The sequence below is a fragment of the Neoarius graeffei genome, chromosome 25 (genome assembly GCF_027579695.1).
Source record: "Neoarius graeffei isolate fNeoGra1 chromosome 25, fNeoGra1.pri, whole genome shotgun sequence".
Classification (NCBI taxonomy): domain Eukaryota; kingdom Metazoa; phylum Chordata; class Actinopteri; order Siluriformes; family Ariidae; genus Neoarius; species Neoarius graeffei.
This window is the reverse complement of record NC_083593.1, coordinates 11,720,180-11,739,112: the sequence shown is the minus strand read 5'-3', so window position 1 is coordinate 11,739,112 and position 18,933 is coordinate 11,720,180. Positions and strand designations below refer to the sequence as shown.

The 18,933-nt window shown below is 40.6% G+C and overlaps 1 protein-coding gene across 7 annotated transcripts in view; it reads left to right on the top strand.

The window, feature by feature from the left end:
- Positions 1-7,563: 7,563 nt before the first annotated feature.
- Positions 7,564-18,933, top strand: part of LOC132873316 (kinesin-like protein KIF2A) — a 41,901-nt gene continuing 30,531 nt past the window's right edge. For 3 of the 7 annotated variants that reach the window (XM_060908725.1, XM_060908724.1, XM_060908723.1), the window contains exons 1-4: positions 7,564-7,700; positions 8,633-8,860; positions 13,895-13,989; positions 14,308-14,436. In XM_060908725.1, coding sequence (XP_060764708.1) covers positions 7,640-7,700; positions 8,633-8,860; positions 13,895-13,989; positions 14,308-14,436 — 513 coding nt within the window. In that variant the 5' untranslated portion in view covers positions 7,564-7,639. Of the gene's footprint in view, positions 7,701-8,632; positions 8,861-12,675; positions 12,825-13,894; positions 13,990-14,307; positions 14,437-18,933 lie in introns of those variants that run through there. The other 4 variants (XM_060908729.1, XM_060908727.1, XM_060908726.1 and 1 more) reach the window with 2 other exon arrangements.

Here is an 18,933-nt window from a genome sequence, read left to right as displayed (position 1 = left end):
CAACCCTAATAGTTTCATTATCAAGCTATTGATAGTTATTCTATCCACATTCACTGGATATGAGCATTCGCATGCTCTGATAGGCTACTTTACTACTAGGATATCAGCTTATATACCGTGAGTAGAGAAAAACAAAATGGCGCCGCGCATCAAGTCAGATATACTATCACTTTGTTATCAAGTATTAAAAAAAAAGCAGAAATAGCTGAAAGAATATAATTTCTCTCCCTCCCCACCCCAATATCTCCTATTCCACACTCCAGCCCAGTTGGTGGTGGTAATGCACCTTTAAGTTGGTTTGACAACTACTAAATAAATAAACAAATAAAACCCTAAAGAAGAAGAAGAAAATGGTGGTGTGTGTTACTGAACCAACCGAGGACGAAATAAAAACTCTACTCGAAAACAAAAAACAAAAAAGCAACAAAATATGGAATGAAAGTTTTTGATGGTAAGAACGTATCTTTTTTATTTTTCAAGAATTATCATCATAGCATTTTTCACAAATTGCTACTGTCATTTCACCGGTTTGTTCACATTCTAAGCGGAAATGATTTTGTCTGACGTTTTGTAGAAAGTTTTTATTTATTGAATTTGCAAAAAAATAAATAAATAAATAAAAATGCTCTGTTTCTCAAAATCCAGTGAATGTGGATAGAATGAAAGTTATTCCACTCAATCTCGTCGTACATGGCTTATAACTGACTCGGTGCTATGTGCCTCATCGGTTATCAGCTCATGTATGACTCGATTTCGTGGAACAACTGTTAAATATTAGATATTAGCTCCCATCTATTATCACGACCTGCCAATGCTGCATGTATTCATTTGCTAGCTGCTTTTTCCAAAGCAACTTAGCATTGAGACAACATACAATCCAAACATACATCTGATCAGTGGAAGTTTAAGGATCTGTTCATGGTTTTCTGGCAGCCTTGAGAATTAAACTCATAGGACCGGGTTCCTGGACATGGATTATGCTTTGTCTTGAACTAAATTGCAGTGCCAATTGGGAATCAACATAGACAGTCAAGGCTTAGGCTTAATGTGAGTCTGGGAAACCGGACCCTTATGTTCTGATCAATACCTCAAAACCACTAACCACTGAGTCACCACCACCACCTGATTATGGCATCCTAATGCTTCAAAATGATGCTGAACATAAACACAACAATTATACAGTAGGAAGCTGCTTCCGTAATTCAACCTGGCTTTAGCAGAGCAGCTGCACTGCAAACTATGCACTGATGGCATAGTCAAATACTCTGCACTCGACTGCAAAGTGAAAGTTAAACCCTACAATCCTTTAGGCCCATTAATCCTGCAGAAAGACAAGCACTCCCTCAGTCTGTGACAGGCCAGGTAGCCGTTGCTGGGGTAACAGCTGATAAGCGAGTGATGGCAGATACCACAGGGAGTGCACCAGGTGCTTTGAGTTGACACAGAGAAGGGCCTACTCCATTCATCTCCACCGACGAATTGTCATTAGAAAGAGGAGTGACAGCCCTGCGCCTGGCTGGGCGCAGAGGAAGGGCGTCAGGCCTGACAGATGTTCCTTGGCAAAGAAAAACTCTGAACATGCTCATAATGTCCAGAAGAGCCTCCGATGTTCATTTCAAATATTATGCACTATATTCGATCCGTGTTAAGCTTAATATAGGACATGAATCAGATTTGTTTATATGGGTGGTATCGAACATAACCAAGTCATCACTTGACTTCAGAAGAGATGAAGAGCACATCTCCATATGGTAATACAAGATCCTGCCTCATTTGCACACACTCTGTCAATGTATGAGGGTTTGTGCTTTTACCCAGGAGTTGGGCAGATGTCCACCCAACTCCCCCTCTTGCTTAAAGGAGAACTGAAGGCAAATTTTTTATTATCAAAATTCTATTTATCTCATTTTATTAAATATAGGAATGCATTTTTGATGGCTATTTTGTCATTGCTAGAGCAAGTTATGAGTGTTTGAAATACACTATGTAATATATCAGTCCATATGTCAAAGCAATGGCCGTAAACAAGATTCGTTGAGACCTGTGCGAGACATCGTAGGACGGAAGTAAAACCCCACCGAAAACAATACCTTGCCCCCCTGGTGGACTCCGTCCTGGGGCGAGGTAATAACATACATTGCTACCCTGCTATAACAAACTTTTTTACTATGAACTTTCGCATATAACAAAGTGCGTTTGTGTTCCCCACCTTTAGTGACAATGAGTCCGAGTCTTAAAAAAGATCACTGTGTCACGTTCATGTGCGTTGGCGCTCAGAGTGCGCATTAGAACTAATTACTATGCACCTGTTCCGGATTAGAGCGCAATCACAGCGTGTGCTTATAATGACTCTCTAAGCACACAGACTTGGTAAATATATATACACATACTGTACCAAGTGTCTCACATTACCAAGCCTTGTGTCTGTGTGTTGCCTTTCTAGTTTTGACTTTGTTTTGTGTATTTGGACTCTGCCCTTCGTTTTTACCTCCGCCATTCTGTTTCTGCCTCGCATGACCCTTGCCTGTTTCATGACCTTGCCTTTGTCTTACGTTTTTAAGTTAGCAATATGTGTTAATGCCATAAAACAAAGGCTTAATGAGCCTTGCTAAGGTGTCAATCACTAACAATTATTGAGAACGGTGATCAAAGGATTGATAAAAAGACAAAATGACTGCTGATCCCGCTAAACTTAACACCTAGTTAAAGCATTCCGGCGGTGTTTTTATATCCCCCGCCCAGCCCTGCGGCACTACATAAATGACACCATCAATGATTTGCAACACATAAATGAACTGAATGGTGAAGATTTAGAAAACATCGTGAGTCAGTGGGTGGACAGTGACAACGATACACCATGACAGAACCTCTGTCATTTCCATAACAGACGAAGAAATCATTGACTCCGTTCGTGATCCTTTAACTCAGCCAACGAACTGCGATAGTGACTCAGAAGGAGAAATTTGTGATAAGGAGAATGTGCCTAAAATTTCGCATATAACATGAGTGTTTGGTGTGACAAGTGGGTTCAGTATTATGAACTTTTTGTATAACAAACTATTTGGATGTCTCACAAGGAGTTCATTATAGTAGGGTTGCAGTGTGTCTCACACGTGTGCTTGCGTGAGCACGCACACACACACACACACACACACACACACACACACACACACACACACACCTCATCAGCACCATGAGAATGTTAAACAACTTAAAAACAAGGATACTTGAGTACCAAGCAAAACAAAAGTAATACAGAGTCAAGCAAAACGTACGTATAGAATATCGATTCAGTGATTGCAAAGTTGAGTAGCTTTTTAGCAGATATTTCTATTTGACTTTAAAGCTTAAAAGAACTACAACTCTTTATGCCATCTAACAGAGTGTTCTTCTGAGCAGTGGCTTTGACAGATGAAGCCCAAAGGCAGTGTGACAAAAGGGTACAGTACAATCTCTGATGAAAGTTACTCTTGTGGAATTTACAGAGTTTGACAAATGAAAGATAAGTCACGCAAAGAAGGAGGGGCCAAACCATTTACAATTTTATCCAGTAGACACAGATTTGGAAAAAAAAAAAAAAGTCTAAAGTTCTCAAAACTCAGAAGATGCTGTTTCTCCAATATCCTAGAGTGATGATACTGAAATGGCTTTTTACCCACAATTTTAAAGAGTTGTTTATACAAGGATTCTAGCAGAGCATTTTTTAAGGATTTTCCACTAGGAGACCAACTGGTCTGGGCAATACAATCACAGGCCCCAGAGTCCATGCGGCTGGACCGCTGCGGCATATTCTGTGATGCAAAATGGTTCACCAATCACCATACAGACAAACACACTACAGTGACTACACAGCTATCAAGAGCAATTACCAAGCACAAATGTTATGCCAAAGACACTCAAAGTTATACAGTAATGACATCGGATTCTGACATCAGCCATCTCAGTAACCAAATTTTAGTTTTGTTTTTCTTAACCAACATGATCTTGTGTGTATATCTTATAACATAGATCTTCATTTTCCTTGTTAAATGTATACTTACATGGTACTTGGTTAATTAATTGCAACTGATTGAACCAAATGATAAGACATAACTTGGTTTAAAATTTGGTCTCCCAGTGAAGCTGGTTTGGCATTGACTAGGAGACCAAATCTGGCCACTGGGAGACCATTTGGTCTCCCAGTAACTATGTTAAAAAATGCTCTGGATTCTAGTGGTCTATTAACTGTTTCTCTGGCCTGCCCTGAACATGTACTACAATAAGACCTGTATGAAAGGATCATTTGAAAGTACTGGCAGTATGCTTAGGGTCTATAGTTACTGGCTTCAGATTTAAAAATAGGAGTAACAGTGGCATGTTTCCAGTTAGTAGGAAAAGTACTGTGTTTGACTGACAGGTTAATTAAATGAGCAATGAGGGGTGTTAAAGTATCTTTGTGCTTTTTCATAAGCATGGTATCAAGTTCAAAAGCAACTCGGCATTTAGAGTTTCTGAAAGAGCTGATGATTTATTCACTTATCCCTCATCAACCGTAACCAAATCAAACTCCTGATTTGTAGTATCTATGTATTGTGACAATACCCAGTTCCCTTTTCTATATAAATCTTTTACCTAACTCATGAACAGACTCGAGGAAGAAAAACTGTTAAAAATAGCAGCAATGGAAATATTATCTTCAATTAATTTTCCATGATTCTCAAAAAAAAAAAATCCAAATAAGTACTGTAGGTATTACTATATGACAACAACTGCAGTAGAGAGCTTTAAAATTCTCTTTTGCAAAGGAACCCAGGCAGTGGAAAGTAGGAAAACTAAACACGATAAACCTTTAAAATATTAAGACCAATCAAAGCATCTGAAATAAACATTTAAATGATCACAAATAAATATCTGAAGCTGAAAGTTTTCATGTCTAACTCTAAGAAGGACCAGGAACAATACATATTCAAAAGCAGTTCATTTGAATGTAACTAGTAGTTTGAAAATTACCATGAAAAAAATTTGGCAAAGATAAAATGGTTGTGCGCTAGTGTGTCTATCACTGAGGTTACAGCAATATTAATCTTGATACGCCTTCACACCAGAGCCTATCTAGCAGCCTGATGTGGTCCTTTGCTGCCATCAAGTGCTTGAATGGAAAAAAAATACTGGATTTGTCTTTTTGTCACAGTAGTAAAAAATTTGGAATTGCGCATCAAGGCTTACAAAGTACACTTAGCCTTAGAGTCCTTGGATGAGCAAAGCAGTCTTTATGACGACAGTAGCAGTTCTTAGGTAGGCTACACACACACCATCCATCCATCCATCCATTATCTGTAGCCGCTTATCCTGTTCTATAGGGTCACAGGCGAGCTACACTTGTCCAGGGTGTACCCAGCTGACTATGCGTGAGAGGTGGGGTACACCCTGGACAAGTCACCAGGTTATCGCAGGGCTGACACAGAGACAAACAACAATTCACACTCACATTCACACCTACGGCCAATTTAGAGCCACCAATTAGCCTAACCTGCATGTCTTTGGACTATCAGGAACACTGGAGCACCCGGAGGAAACCCACACAGACACGGGGAGAGCATGCAAACTCCACACAAAAAGGCCCTCGCCAGCTGCTGGGCTCGAACCCAGGACCTTCTTGCTGTGAGGCGACAATACTAACCACTACACCACCGTGCTGCCCGCTACACACACACAATTTGGCCAAAATTTATGTGGACACCTGACCTTCACACCACATATGTGGACTGTTGGAAACTGTTGGAACACAATTGTATAAGATGTCTTTGTATGCTGTGTATGCTAGGATTTCCTTCCCTGGGACTAAGTGGCCAAAACTTGTTCCAGCATGACAATGCTCCTGTGCACAAAGAGAGGTTGCAGTGGAAGAACTTGAGTGACCCGCACAAAGCCCTGATCTCAACCCCACTGAACACCTTTGGAATGAACTGGAATGCCAACTGTACTCCCCACACCAAAATCCAAAACCCCACACTCCAAAGTCTAGTGAAAATCCTTTCCAGAAGAATGAAGGTCATTATAAGAGCAAAGGGAGGACTAAATCTGGAATGGGATTTTATGAGATAGTGTACCATAATTATGACTTACTAAGTCATTATTATGAGATAGTCATAATTATGAGAAAGTAAGACAATAATGAGATGCTAAGTAATTATTATGAGATAGTAAGTCATAATTATGAGATGCTAAGTCATAGTTATGAGATAATCGTTAGTTTGAGAAAGTAAGACAATAATGAGATACTAAGTCATTATTATGAGATAGTAAGTCATAATTATGAGATGCTAAGTCATGATTATGAGACAATCATCATTAGTATGAGATAGTCAGGCAATTATGAGATACTAACCCATAATTGAGATATTAACTCAATATTATGAAATAGTAACTCATAATTATAAGATAGTAAGTCATAAGTATGATACACTAAGTCATAATTATAAGAAAGTAAGACAATAATGAGATAGAAAGTCATAATTATGAGACAGTAAGGCAATTGTGAGATACTAACTCATAATTATGAGATAGTATATCATACTTGTGACTTCATCTCATCTCATTATCTCTAGCTGCTTTATCCTGTTCTACAGGGTCGCAGGCAAGCTGGAGCCTATCCCAGCTGACTATGGGTGAAAGGCAGGATACATCCTGGCCAAGTCATCACAGGGCTGATACATAGACAACCATTCACACTCACACCTACGGTCAATTTAGAGTCACCAGTTAACCTAACCTGCATGTCTTTGGACTGTGGGGGAAACCGGAGCACCCGGAGGAAACCCACACGGAGAACATGCAAACTCCGCACAGAAAGGCCCTCGCCGGCCACGGGGCTCAAACCCGGACCTTCTTGCTGTGAAGCGACAGCGCTAACCACTACACCACTGTGCCGCCTACTTGTGACTTGCTAAGTCATTATTATGAGATAGTAAGTAATTATTATGAGAGTAAGTCATAATTCTGAGATACTAACTCATTATGATGAGAAAGTAAGACAATAATGAGATGCAAAATCATTATTATGAGATAGTCATTAGTTTGAGAAAGTAAGACAATAATGAGATACTAAGTCATTATTATGAGAGAGTAAGTCATAATTATGAGAAAGTAAGACAATAATGAGATAGTAAGTCATACTTATGAGATAGTCATTAGTTTAAGAAAGTAAGACAATAACGAGATCCTAAGTCATTATTATGAGATAGTAAGAGATGCTAAGTCATAATTGAGAGTCATTAGTATGAGATAGTAAGGCAATTATGAAATACTAACTCATAATTGATATACTAGCCCATAATTATGAAATAGTAAGTCATGATTATGAGATAGTACGAGGTAGTCAGGCAATTATGAGAGAGCAAGTCATAAATATGATATACTGAGCCTTTATTATGAGAGTAAGTTATAATAATTATGAGAAACTAGAAATTAGAATTCCATAAAACAGAAATAATCCGCCCATGATATGTCACTTGAGTTTTTGTCACTCAGCTGCGCGCTAGTCTGGAAGGAGCTGGTGGTTTGCGCATGCGCGGTGCTGCCGCTCCCTGACGGTTTCTACTGCACTGAACTACTTCGTCGCCTTTCAATAAAGGCACTACATTTCTTTAACACGTGCAGCATGGCGGCTATATTTGGAAAGATTCTCATCGGCATCTATGTGGAAATCAAAAGGAGCGACGGTAAGTCACGCCCTGGTTTAATTCCCCGGGCTGAATGAAGATGCAGTCCCGGTAGGTGAGCTCCATCATCTTTGTTGCCGAGTAACACACAGTGCACTGCCCGGGTTAGCATGCAGCAAGCTAGCGTGGTGGCTAAGACCGGCTAAAAATGATGAGAGTGCTAATAACTAGTAGCTTTATGATATGAAGGATAAAATAACGCTTATGTTGGTGACAGTGTGCAGGTTGTACTGGGTTTTCCTGCTGTCCTGTAGCTTATTCAGACTGGTTTGTGTGGTGGCTGAAAACGCCCAGGCGCGTGCACACACACGCACGCGCACTGCCAGAGAAGAGCAACAAATGGCTCTTATTCTACGTTTGCACGTGACGTCATTGCTAATTATGCATGAGGCTGTGACCCCGGAAGTCGGCCATGTTGGAGGATATACACAAACCCACGTGACGCCCATTTACTATAGAAACTCGAGAGGTTGTCACGTTTAAGAATTCCTTTTGTTTCTTTGCCATGCCGACTCTTTGTGCTGTAACTGGATGCAGGCACAACTCTATTCGAGACAAGGGGATTTATAAGTTCTTTAGAATTCCAGAAATTATCAATAAGCAAGGAGAAAATACAAGAGAGTTGTCCATGGAGCGTAGACGTCAATGGCTGTCCAACATAAACCGGGCTGATCTAAGCGATGAGAAAGCAAAAACCACAAGAGTCTGCAGTGAACATTTTATCAACAGTAAGTTCTACGAACTAGTGATTAAGGAAAGATCGCAATATGTAAGGAAATATTGGATCGTTCAGTAGTCTGGTTTGTGCAGAAAGTCGTGATCGCAGAGTCCGTGATCCGACCCGCAAAGGCTTCCACGATTATTTCATTTTAAAAAGACCTGTGTATAATTTTTGATGACGCTGCTTTTATTTTGCTTTTTCTGTCCATTAGGGAAACCAGCTGATCTCTACAATTTTACAGATCCAGACTGGGCTCCAACACAAAATATGGGCCACAACAAAATCAAAGATGGTACTAAAGAGGTAGCTCGAATTGCTAGGCTTACAGAGCGCAGAAAGAAATGCAAAATTATCGAAGAATCTTCCCAAACGATCACAGAGTCAATTGAACAAGATTCATGTCAGTCCACTACCTCAAATACTGCAGCCTCCTCACTCGGTGAGTGCTCTTTTATAACCAAATATGTTATACAGTGTGTGTTTCAGTTGCAACGTGTTCACCCGGCCGGAGACGTAAAAATTATAAGCCTCTGTTGATTTGTAGGCTTGGTAGCTTTTCTTGGAAAGGCCATCCAGCGAGTTAAAGTAAGTCGAATAAGTTATGTTATCGCTTGGAGCGCTGTTTACAGACGCCTTATTGTTTGTTTGTATGTCCTCCAACATATGGCGACAGTCAGTGATGCAAGCAGTTTTTGGTCACGTGGTTGCAAACGAAGAATAATGATAATGACATGATTGTTGTGGAGAAATGTTGACATTTTGTCTGTTTACAGTGTCCACCCTTGAATAAACTAACACTAGATACAGGAACAGTAGCATCAGTTAATAACATTACTAACACTAGAATACTGGTGCAGGTTTACAGGTTTTAACACTAGAATCAGAATCAGAATCAGGTTTAGTACCAAGTCTTTTCTCACATACAAGGAATTTCGTGGTTGGTACTTGAACAGCGAAGATAAAAGAATTTAAAAATAGGTTAAAAAAGTAGTTTTATAAATAGAATAAAAATAAGAAGAATCAAATATAAAAATTTGAAAAGTGGTCATATTGGGGTATGTGCATAAGGTGTTCTGAAGTCCAGGCTGTACAGTGTGACCCAGAATGTGCAAAAACAGGTCACAGGATGAAGATGCTGAAGATATTTTACAGTTTACCGTACCGTGTATTCAGAAATCTAGGGTTGGGGTGAGGGTTAACCCTAGTTCCAGCAGTACTGTAAAGTGTAAAATAAACAAGTCATGACATGAATGTGCAAGAAGAAGAGAATATGTGCAATGGGTTAAATAAATAGCCAAGCTGTACAATGTGAGCTGGAATGTGCAATAAAAGTTCACAGAATGAAGATGCATGACATGACCATGAAATGTGCAAAATCACAGTTTAGAGAGGAAGTGCAGTAATGTCACAGATCGGAAGTGTGAGGTTGGAGTCAGTGAGGGTCTCTGAGCTTATTGATGAGGCAGCTGCAGTGGGGAAAAAGCTAATGGTTCTAATGGACCGCAACCTCCTACCAGAGGGGAGTGATTTTCAAAAAGTTTGTAAGAGGGGTCAGCCGCAATCCTTTCTGCTCTCCTCAGGGTCCTGGACTCCTACAGGTCCTGAAGAGACGGAAGGTTGCAGCTAATCGCCCTCTCAACAGAGCGAATTATGCGCTGCAGTCTGCCCTCGTTCCTGGCAGTGGCAGCAGCGTACCAGACGGTGACGCAGGAAGTGAAGATGGACTCATTGATGGCGGTTGTTTTTGGCAGGTTGAACAACTTCACCTGCTGCAGGAAGTACATCCTCTGCTATGCTTTCTTGGTGAGAGAGCACGTATTCGTCTCCCACTTGAGGTCCTGAGTGATTATAGTGCCCAGAAAGCGGAAATACTCCACAGAGGTTACTGGGGAGTCAAACAGGGTGATTGGCAGAGCTTCTCCTGAAGTCTACAGTCATCTCCACTGTCTTTAGAGCATTGAGCTCCAAGTTGTTCTGCCTGCACCAGGACACCAGGTGATCAGTCTCCCACCTGTAGGCAGACTCATCATCATCAGAGAGGAGTCCAATGAGGGTGGTGTCGTCTGCAAACTTTATGAGCTTGATAGACTGATGACTTGAGGTGCAGCTGTTGGTGTACAGGGAGAAAAGTCAAGGAGAAAGGATGCAGCCTTGGGGGGGGATCCTGTGCTGATGGTTTGGGAGTCAGAGATGTGTTTCCCCAGCTTCCTGTCAGACAGGAAGTCAGTGATCCATCTGCAGGTAGAGTCCAGCACATTTAGCTGGGAGAGCTTGTCCTGCAGAAGAGCTGAGATGATAGTGTTGAATGAAGGTGGAACTGAAATCCACAATCAGGATCCTAGCGTAGGTTCCTGGGGAGTCCAGGTGCTGGAGGATGAAATGAAGAGCCATGCTGACAGCATCATCTGCAGATCTGTTGGGTCTGTAGGCGAACTCCATGGGGTCCAGGAGCGGGTAAGTGATGGTTTTGAGGTGGTAAAGCTCAAGGCTCTTGAAGGACTAAAGTCAGGGCAACGGGTCTGTAGTCAGTTCATCCTGTGATCCTTGGCTTTTTGGGGACAGAGATAATGGTGGGGGCCTTGAAGCAGGCTGGCAAATGGCATGTCTCCAGGACCAGTGATCACATTAAATAGCTAGCACGTTAGCACAAGATGTGTGTGACTATCATCTCTGTCCAGAAAAACATGAACAGTTTACAGGACTGGGCTCTAGACTCTAGGTTTATTACATTGTGTGTTCATTCATTTTTAAAAAAAATATTTTTTGGGGGACCAAATGTCTCCCACAATGATAGGAATATCTGACAGTTTTACCTTGTGGGGACTTTTGGCAGGTCCCAATGAGGAAAATCATTTAAAGCCCTCTAAATGTTATTTCAAAAACTAAAAGATTAAGGTTAGGGTTAAATTTAGATCTAGGCATAGCAAGTAATTATCTGCATTAATAATCGTCAGTGGAAGGTCCTTGCAAGTAATGCCAGGATCAGACTACACAAACTTGATATATTGAATGGTGATGTGTCGTGCAATGATAAATCGCAATACAAGTTTGACGATTTGAATCAGTGAAAAAAAATGAAACATAGTTATCAGGATGTATAATCTTAGTTTTTCCTAGTGGTAATTGCATTGTTTAGACCGCATACAATAGCAGGAATATGTGTGGCTTCACTCTCGGTGGAAGTAATACAGCTCTACTGCTGTGAAAACACAAAGATTTAAAATGGGAAAGAGCTGTTGTGTGATTGACTGTACAGATAGATTCAGCAAGAAGTTGGAGCTTTCTTTTTGCAGACTGATGAAAGTTCAAGAAAGGAGAAGCAAAGGGAGGTAGTAGAAAGTCAAGTCAAGTTTATTTGTATAGCGCTTTTAACAATAAACATTGTCGCAAAGCGGCTTTACAGAATTTTAACAACTTAAAACATGAGCTAATGTTCTTAAAAGTTTATTGTGAAAAGCCCTTTTTGTTATTAACGTTTTCATTTTTAATAAAAGGAATATTTTAATTAATAGGCTATTATGCAGTATTTTACTCCAACCTTTACAAATGTGTGTAAATGTTGTTGGTTATTAAGAAAACGAAACCAAAGGGTTTTTAAAACAATTAGTGAAAGGAATCTTTAAGGTGATAAAGAATAGGAAAATAAAAATACCATTTATTCTGTAATTAAAAATTCATTTAATATTTAAAAAAAAAATTGTGGGAAAATCCCAGATGCCTCTGAGCCCAGAGAAGTCGACGGTGCTTCTGGACACAGTTAACATCAGGCTTCCTTTTGCACAATAAAGATTTAATTGGCATTTGTGGATGTAACTCTGTATTGTAGCTTGAGAAAGGTTTGCCAAAATAATCCCGAGCCCATGTGGTTACATCAGCTATAGATGAATGACGGTTCTTGATGCGGTGCCGTCTGAGGGTTCGGAGATCACGGGTGGTGTTCAGATTAGGTTTGCGCCCTTGCCCTTTACACACCGAAATTCTTTCAGATTCCTTGAATTGTTTACTGATGTTATGCACCAGACATGGTGAACTGTCCAAATCCCGTGGTTTCTTTCTTTGAGGAACATGGTTATTAAAATGTTTAAAAATATTCTCATGCATTTATTGACAAACTGGAGATCCTCAGCCCGTCTTTGCTCTGTAAAGACTAGGTCTTCCCTGGTCACTGATTTTGTACCAAATCATGACTACAGTTACTTGTTGACATCGCATGTTTCAAATCACATCATTATTTAATTTGTTTCTTGTTCACAGCCCTAAACTGCCCCATCTCAACTTTTTATGGAATGTGTTGCAGACCTGAAACACAGGAATGGATGTAAATTAACAAAAGAAATGAAGTTGACCAGACAGACCATGAAGTATTTTGGGTTCAGACTGTCTGCAATGAAATACAAGTCAAAGTAAATTTAGAAACCACTGCTTTCTTTTCTTTTTTTGTATTTGCTTTTTCCTCACTGTTCCAATTTATTCTGATCTGGAGTTGTAGTAGAATGCCACGTCTCATCACGTCACACTATGTCTCACCACGCTTGAGGGACAGACCTGACATGTTCATGCTGTTGATCACACACTGTCCACGAACCTTTCCACATTTTACAATAAAATCTGACTGAAGTTCCTTCTTGCTTATGTTGCCGTTAGTTATACCACAGATATTCTCCATTACACTTGATAATGTCCCAAAAATATTTTTCCATTTGCTTGAAATATTTTTTAATTTGAGAAAGCAATATTCCCGTTGGTTAAATTACTGTACTCCTCAACACGTTTATTGTAAATGTACAGTAGGCCTGTTTCACAGTTTACCCTAATTCCACTACAGTGTTTTGTCATTTATTATTATTCTTTCTGAAACAGTATGGTTTTAAGCGCATACTGCATAGTACATTGTAAAGGATTTTGGATTAGAGTTTGCCTGTAGATTTCTGTTCAGGAATATTTTATTTGCCTGTATTTCCCCAGATATTAAAGCGTTAAGTATGCCTGTCATGCTTCTGAAATTTTGGCAGATCGTTTTTTTTTTTTAAATAATAGTGATTCATGATATATCCGTCTTTTGACTTTACGCCATTTTTAGTGCGTACTAATAACACAAGTGTAAGCCTAACTAATTATGCACAGATAGTCGTTTATCAGCAATGAACAGCTTGCCTGCTAGACTGAAAAACAAATTGCATACAGAATGACAAAACATAAATAATAACTTAATTATGTAAGGCCTATGACTGAAACAGAAATAAGTTACTAGACAAAAAAAAAGTCATCTACAATATGTTAGCTAAAGTTCAAATCCACTAATTGTTACTGTGGACAAAACGGTTAAAAATAGTTTAAGGCAATACTGATTGATTATTAAATATCTAGTCATTAATAAATATTACATATGGCTGTGTGTAGAATTTATCGATTAATTAAGTCAAACGATCCATGAAGAATGATTTAAAAGATGCGACGCCTATTCTCATTGCAGGACGAATACACCAGGCCATGGTCACGTCGCTCAATGAAGACAACGAAAGCGTCACTGTGGAATGGATTGAAAACGGAGACACAAAAGGCAAAGAGGTACAGCCGGTGTTTTTATACAGCGCATGAGTGTTTATTGTAAGAGTCTGAGATAAGGATGGCTGTTGCAGGCAATGTCTCGGATCATAAAAGTCACAAATGAAGATTTAAAACCCCCCCCAAATAGTCTTCTCACAGATGTAGTTTGGATCTGTTGGGTTAGAGAGAGGTTTATTCCAAAGCAGCTTGATGTCAATTTCTCGTCTTATAGGAAGAAGCCAGATATATATAACAAAGGCAGTTGCTGTGGAGCTGCAATATAATTGTTCAGAATGTGGCTGGCATTTAACTAATTGATTAACATATTTGCCTAAACAGATCGACCTGGAGAGCATCTTTTCACTAAATCCAGACCTTGCGCCCGATGAAGAGATCGCACAAAGTCCAGAGACTCCGCCTCCTCCGGTGTCAAGTTCTATTAAAGTTAACAAGATCCCCACAAATAAGGTGTGTTCCCAGCTTGTGCACTTCTTAAGACGTGTCCATCGTTATGAACAGAAATTTGAATAATATTTTCTTTAAAGTACTGATTAACAGCATGACAAGATCATGCAGTTATATAAAAATAATGAATTATGGAGTTGTGTGTTGTGGCACCAATGTGAAGTAGAGTTACTGTTCTACTCCCCCTAATCACCCACTGGCCAAAAGGCCCGAAGGGGGATTATGTCGTGGTGCCATCCGTCCCGGGAAGGGTGCTCACCTTCTGAAATCAACTCCTCTCACAGTTTTTGGAGCAATTTCACAGCACTTGACAAGAGGCATTGTTATATGTCGGTACTACACATTATAATTTTGTTCAATTCTGTCACGTTTTACCAGAGTTTCAGCCCTTGATTAACAAAATTATATTTTGACAATTTCATGAGAGTGTGCTTGCCTTCTGAAATCAACTCCTCTCACGTATTTTGGAGGAATTTCACGAAATTTGGCAGAAGGAATTGTTATATGTCGGTAGTTCACTTATTATTGTTTTGTTCAATTCAGTCACATTTTACCAGAGTTGTGGCCCTTGATTAACAACCTTGTACTTTGACAATTTCATGAAGGTGTGCTCGCCTTCTGACATCAACTCCTCTCTCAAGTTTTGGCCAAATTTCTCGAAGCTTGGCAAAAGGCCTTGTTATATAACGGTAATACACACGTTGCGATTTAATTTCGTTTGTGAAAAATTTCCCAGAGTTTTGACCCTTGATTAAATAACTTTGTACTTTGACAATTTCATGAGGGTGTACGTTCTTCTGAAATCAACTCCTCTCGCAATTTGTGGAGGAATTTCACCAAACTTGGCAAAAGGCTTTGTTATATGCAGGGCTTTGAACCGGTTCAAGGAACGAAAACGAAAACCGGGAACTTTTTCTATTTCACATGGAACAGAAACGAAACCAGAAACTTTATTATTTTTTATGTTCCAGAACAGAAACGCTTATTAAAAATAATGGTAACCGGTTAATACCGGTTTTTATTTCGTTCCTCAAAGTTTCCGTAGCCTACAAATAAAAAAGTCATTCTTCTCCTGTGCAAGTTTCTATGACCCGCTGGGGTTCACTTCCTGTGTGACGTTCGCTGACTGAATGGAGAGAGCGGGAGGGTGGACTACTATCACGTCTCCACATCTTAAATAAGAGGCAAATATTGCAGTCTATCGTTATTCAAAAACGTCAATTTCAAACACGATATCAATATATTTGTCCACGTTAATGAGAGGCTCGTGAACATTAAATGACGTTAACCTCTGTTAGCCTATCAATGCATAGGGCCTGACTCGCCTTTGGTAACACACTAAACGAATTATCTTTCATTTTTGGCACTTTTTCTGTTTGTATAGATGGGAAGACATACTGAGAATCCAAATCGCCAATATTTGAAATAATAATTGTTTTGAATTATTTCTTGTCTTATTTAATGAAGGTTGTAATAGAATTAGCCTACATTTGGCTTAAGCTGGATGAGACAGAGACATAATTTTATAGCCATTTGTTAAACAGCTGACAGGGAACGTAATTAACCGTTCCGGGAACGAAATTTTTTTTGTTCTAACCGGTTCGGGAACGTCTATTTAATGGTGGAACCCAAAACCGGAAACGTTAAAATTCCGTTTCTGTTCGGAACGAACCAATTGGAAAAAAAATTTGGTTCAAAGCCCTGGTTATATGACAGTTACACGCATATTGAAATATCATTTAATTTGGGCAAATTTTACCAGAGTTATGCCCTGATTATTAACAAACTTGTACTTTGACAATTTCATTAAGGTGTGTTTGCTTTCTGAAATCAACTCCTTTCACAATTTTTATCCCCCGCTGGCCGAAAGGCCCAAAGGAGGATTATGTCGTGGCGATGTCCGTCCGTCTGTCCCGGGAAGGGTACTCGCCTTCTTTTTTTAATAATGGCAGCATGTTTTTATGTAAACAGCTGCTGGTGCAGTGATGTCAGTGATCCTGAAACACTGTTCTCCCAACCTGAAATCATTTATCATTAATTGTAAGCCCTTTTACTCCCTGCATGAGTTCACTTCATCCATTCTGGTTGGTGTTTGGCCAATCAGATACTGGGTGTGGAGCAGACTAACCCGGACTCCCTAGTTATTGTCCTCGGTGACTTTTAACAAAGGCAATCTCAGCCATAAACTACCAAAATACAAACAGTTTATTAAATGCCCAACCAGAGAGGAGAATATTTTGGATCACTGCTACACCATGGTCAATAATGCCCATCACGCTGTCCCGCATGCTGCACTGGACCACTCCAACCACGTCATGGTCCACCTGATTCCTGCATACAGGCAGAAATTAAAGCTGAGGAAACCTGTAGTGAGAGCATCTAAGACATGGTGCAGTGAGGCTGCGGAGAACCTTCAGGCGTGCTTGGACTGTACAAACAGTACAAGGAACGGGTTTAAAGAGTCCAGGAACAGGTTTAGCAAAGCAATGGGAGAAGCTAAACATCTGTACTTTGAGAAACTCCAACACCAGTTCTCAGTCGGCGACTCTATGTCTGTCTGGAAAGGGCTCAGACAGATCAGTAACTACAAACTATCAGCCCCCCACTCTGTTAACAACTTGCGCCTGGCCAACCAACTGAATGTCACTTTTAAAGGCAGTGGGACGGTCCTGATAACATCCCCTGTGACTCCAGCTCCAGCCCACCACCTCCTGCACCCCTACAGCTGCCGCGGCCTCTACAACTTTACACCTCGGAGGCCCATCCACCCTCCACCACAGCCTCAACTCTCTCAATTCTGGAGAGGGACATTAACAAGCTCTTTAAAGCTCATAGGCAACGGTTTTAATTTTATGCACATTTGAAACTTTATATGTTAAAAAACCCTCTGCAATTTTCTTCCGGTCCCAAGAAGTATTGTTAGTAATAATTAAAATAAGTTAGCGCGAATCGTGGCGAATTTCTGTTCGGCTATTTTCGTGACCACTCTGCGCGTGACATCATTTAAGACAAATAAACCACTTGAGTTGAGTCCACTTCCGTTTACTTACATTGCCATTCGGCTTGAGTGCAGATATGCGTTCAGGAATTTCCAAAGAAAAACCATTCAGGAAGAAGTTTTTACCTTTTTCCGAGAGAGGAGAAGAGGCAGAGAAAGTGGATTGGCTTTTTCCGGAAGAGGAGAAAAGGCGGAGCGAGGGGATTGGCTATTTCCAGAAGAGGAGAAGAGGCGGAGCGAGAGGATTGGCTTTTTCTGGAAGAGGAGAAGAGGCGGAGCGAGAGGATTGGCTTTTTCTGGAAGAGGAGAAGAGGCGGAGCGAGAGGATTGGCTTTTTCTGGAAGAGGAGAAGAGGCGGAGCGAGAGGATTGGCTTTTTCTGGAAGAGGAGAAGAGGCGGAGCGAGAGGATTGGCTTTTTCTGGAAGAGGAGAAGAGGCGGAGCGAGAGGATTGGCTTTTTCTGGAAGAGGAGAAGAGGCGGAGCGAGAGGATTGGCTTTTTCTGGAAGAGGAGAAGAGGCGGAGCGAGAGGATTGGCTTTTTCCAAAAAAGGAGAAAAGGCGGAGCGAGTGGGTTGGCTTTTTCCAAAAAAGGAGAAAAGGCGGAGCGAGAGGATTGGCTTTTTCCAAAAAAGGAGAAGAGGCGGAGCGAGAGGATTGGCTTTTTCCAAAAAAGGAGAAAAGGCGGAGCGAGTGGGTTGGCTTTTTCCAAAAAAGGAGAAAAGGCGGAGCGAGAGGATTGGCTTTTTCCAAAAAAGGAGAAGAGGCGGAGCGAGAGGATTGGCTTTTTCCAAAAAAGGAGAAAAGGCGGAGCGAGTGGGTTGGCTTTTTACGAAAAAGGAGAAGAGGCGGAGTGAGTGGGTTGGCTTTTTCCAAAAGAGGAGAAGAGGTGGAGAGAGTGGATTGTGTGTGTGAAGCCAGAGGATTGTTTTTTTCCGGAAGAGGAGAAGAGGCGGAGAGAGTGGATTGTGCGCGTGAAACAAAATCAAGCAGTCAAAGAAGAAATGGAGCAGCAACGCTCAAGCAAAAAGGAAAAGATTGGAGGTAAACAATTTTGCTTGCAATTGACAAGTCAAGAATCCTGAGGGATCCTGTACAATCATTGTGGAAATGAGACAAAGGGATATTTCCTTGCTTAGAGTAGGTTATAGTATAATGCTGCGGATGGCAGGCTAATGTGGCCTACCGGCACACTGTCCAGTAATCGTTCCCTATATCCACTAGGGAGGGCGGTTTAATTATTCTTCAAAAGGGCTCTTATTTAGTATTACACCGAAAGTAGGAATTTATCATAGCTACCAGGATAAATCGTTTGGGCGCGAGTCTTGTTGAGGTCCGGGGTCACCGCAATCAGAGTCGGCCGAGTCGCTGTCCGATTCCGAGGCCGCACGGTCAAACCAGTGAGCCACATTCACCGATTGTTTCGCAACAGCCATGGGTTCGTACATATACGGTTTCACCTCTCGATATTCAATTTGGAGAGTTCCTACTTCAAAATTGCTGT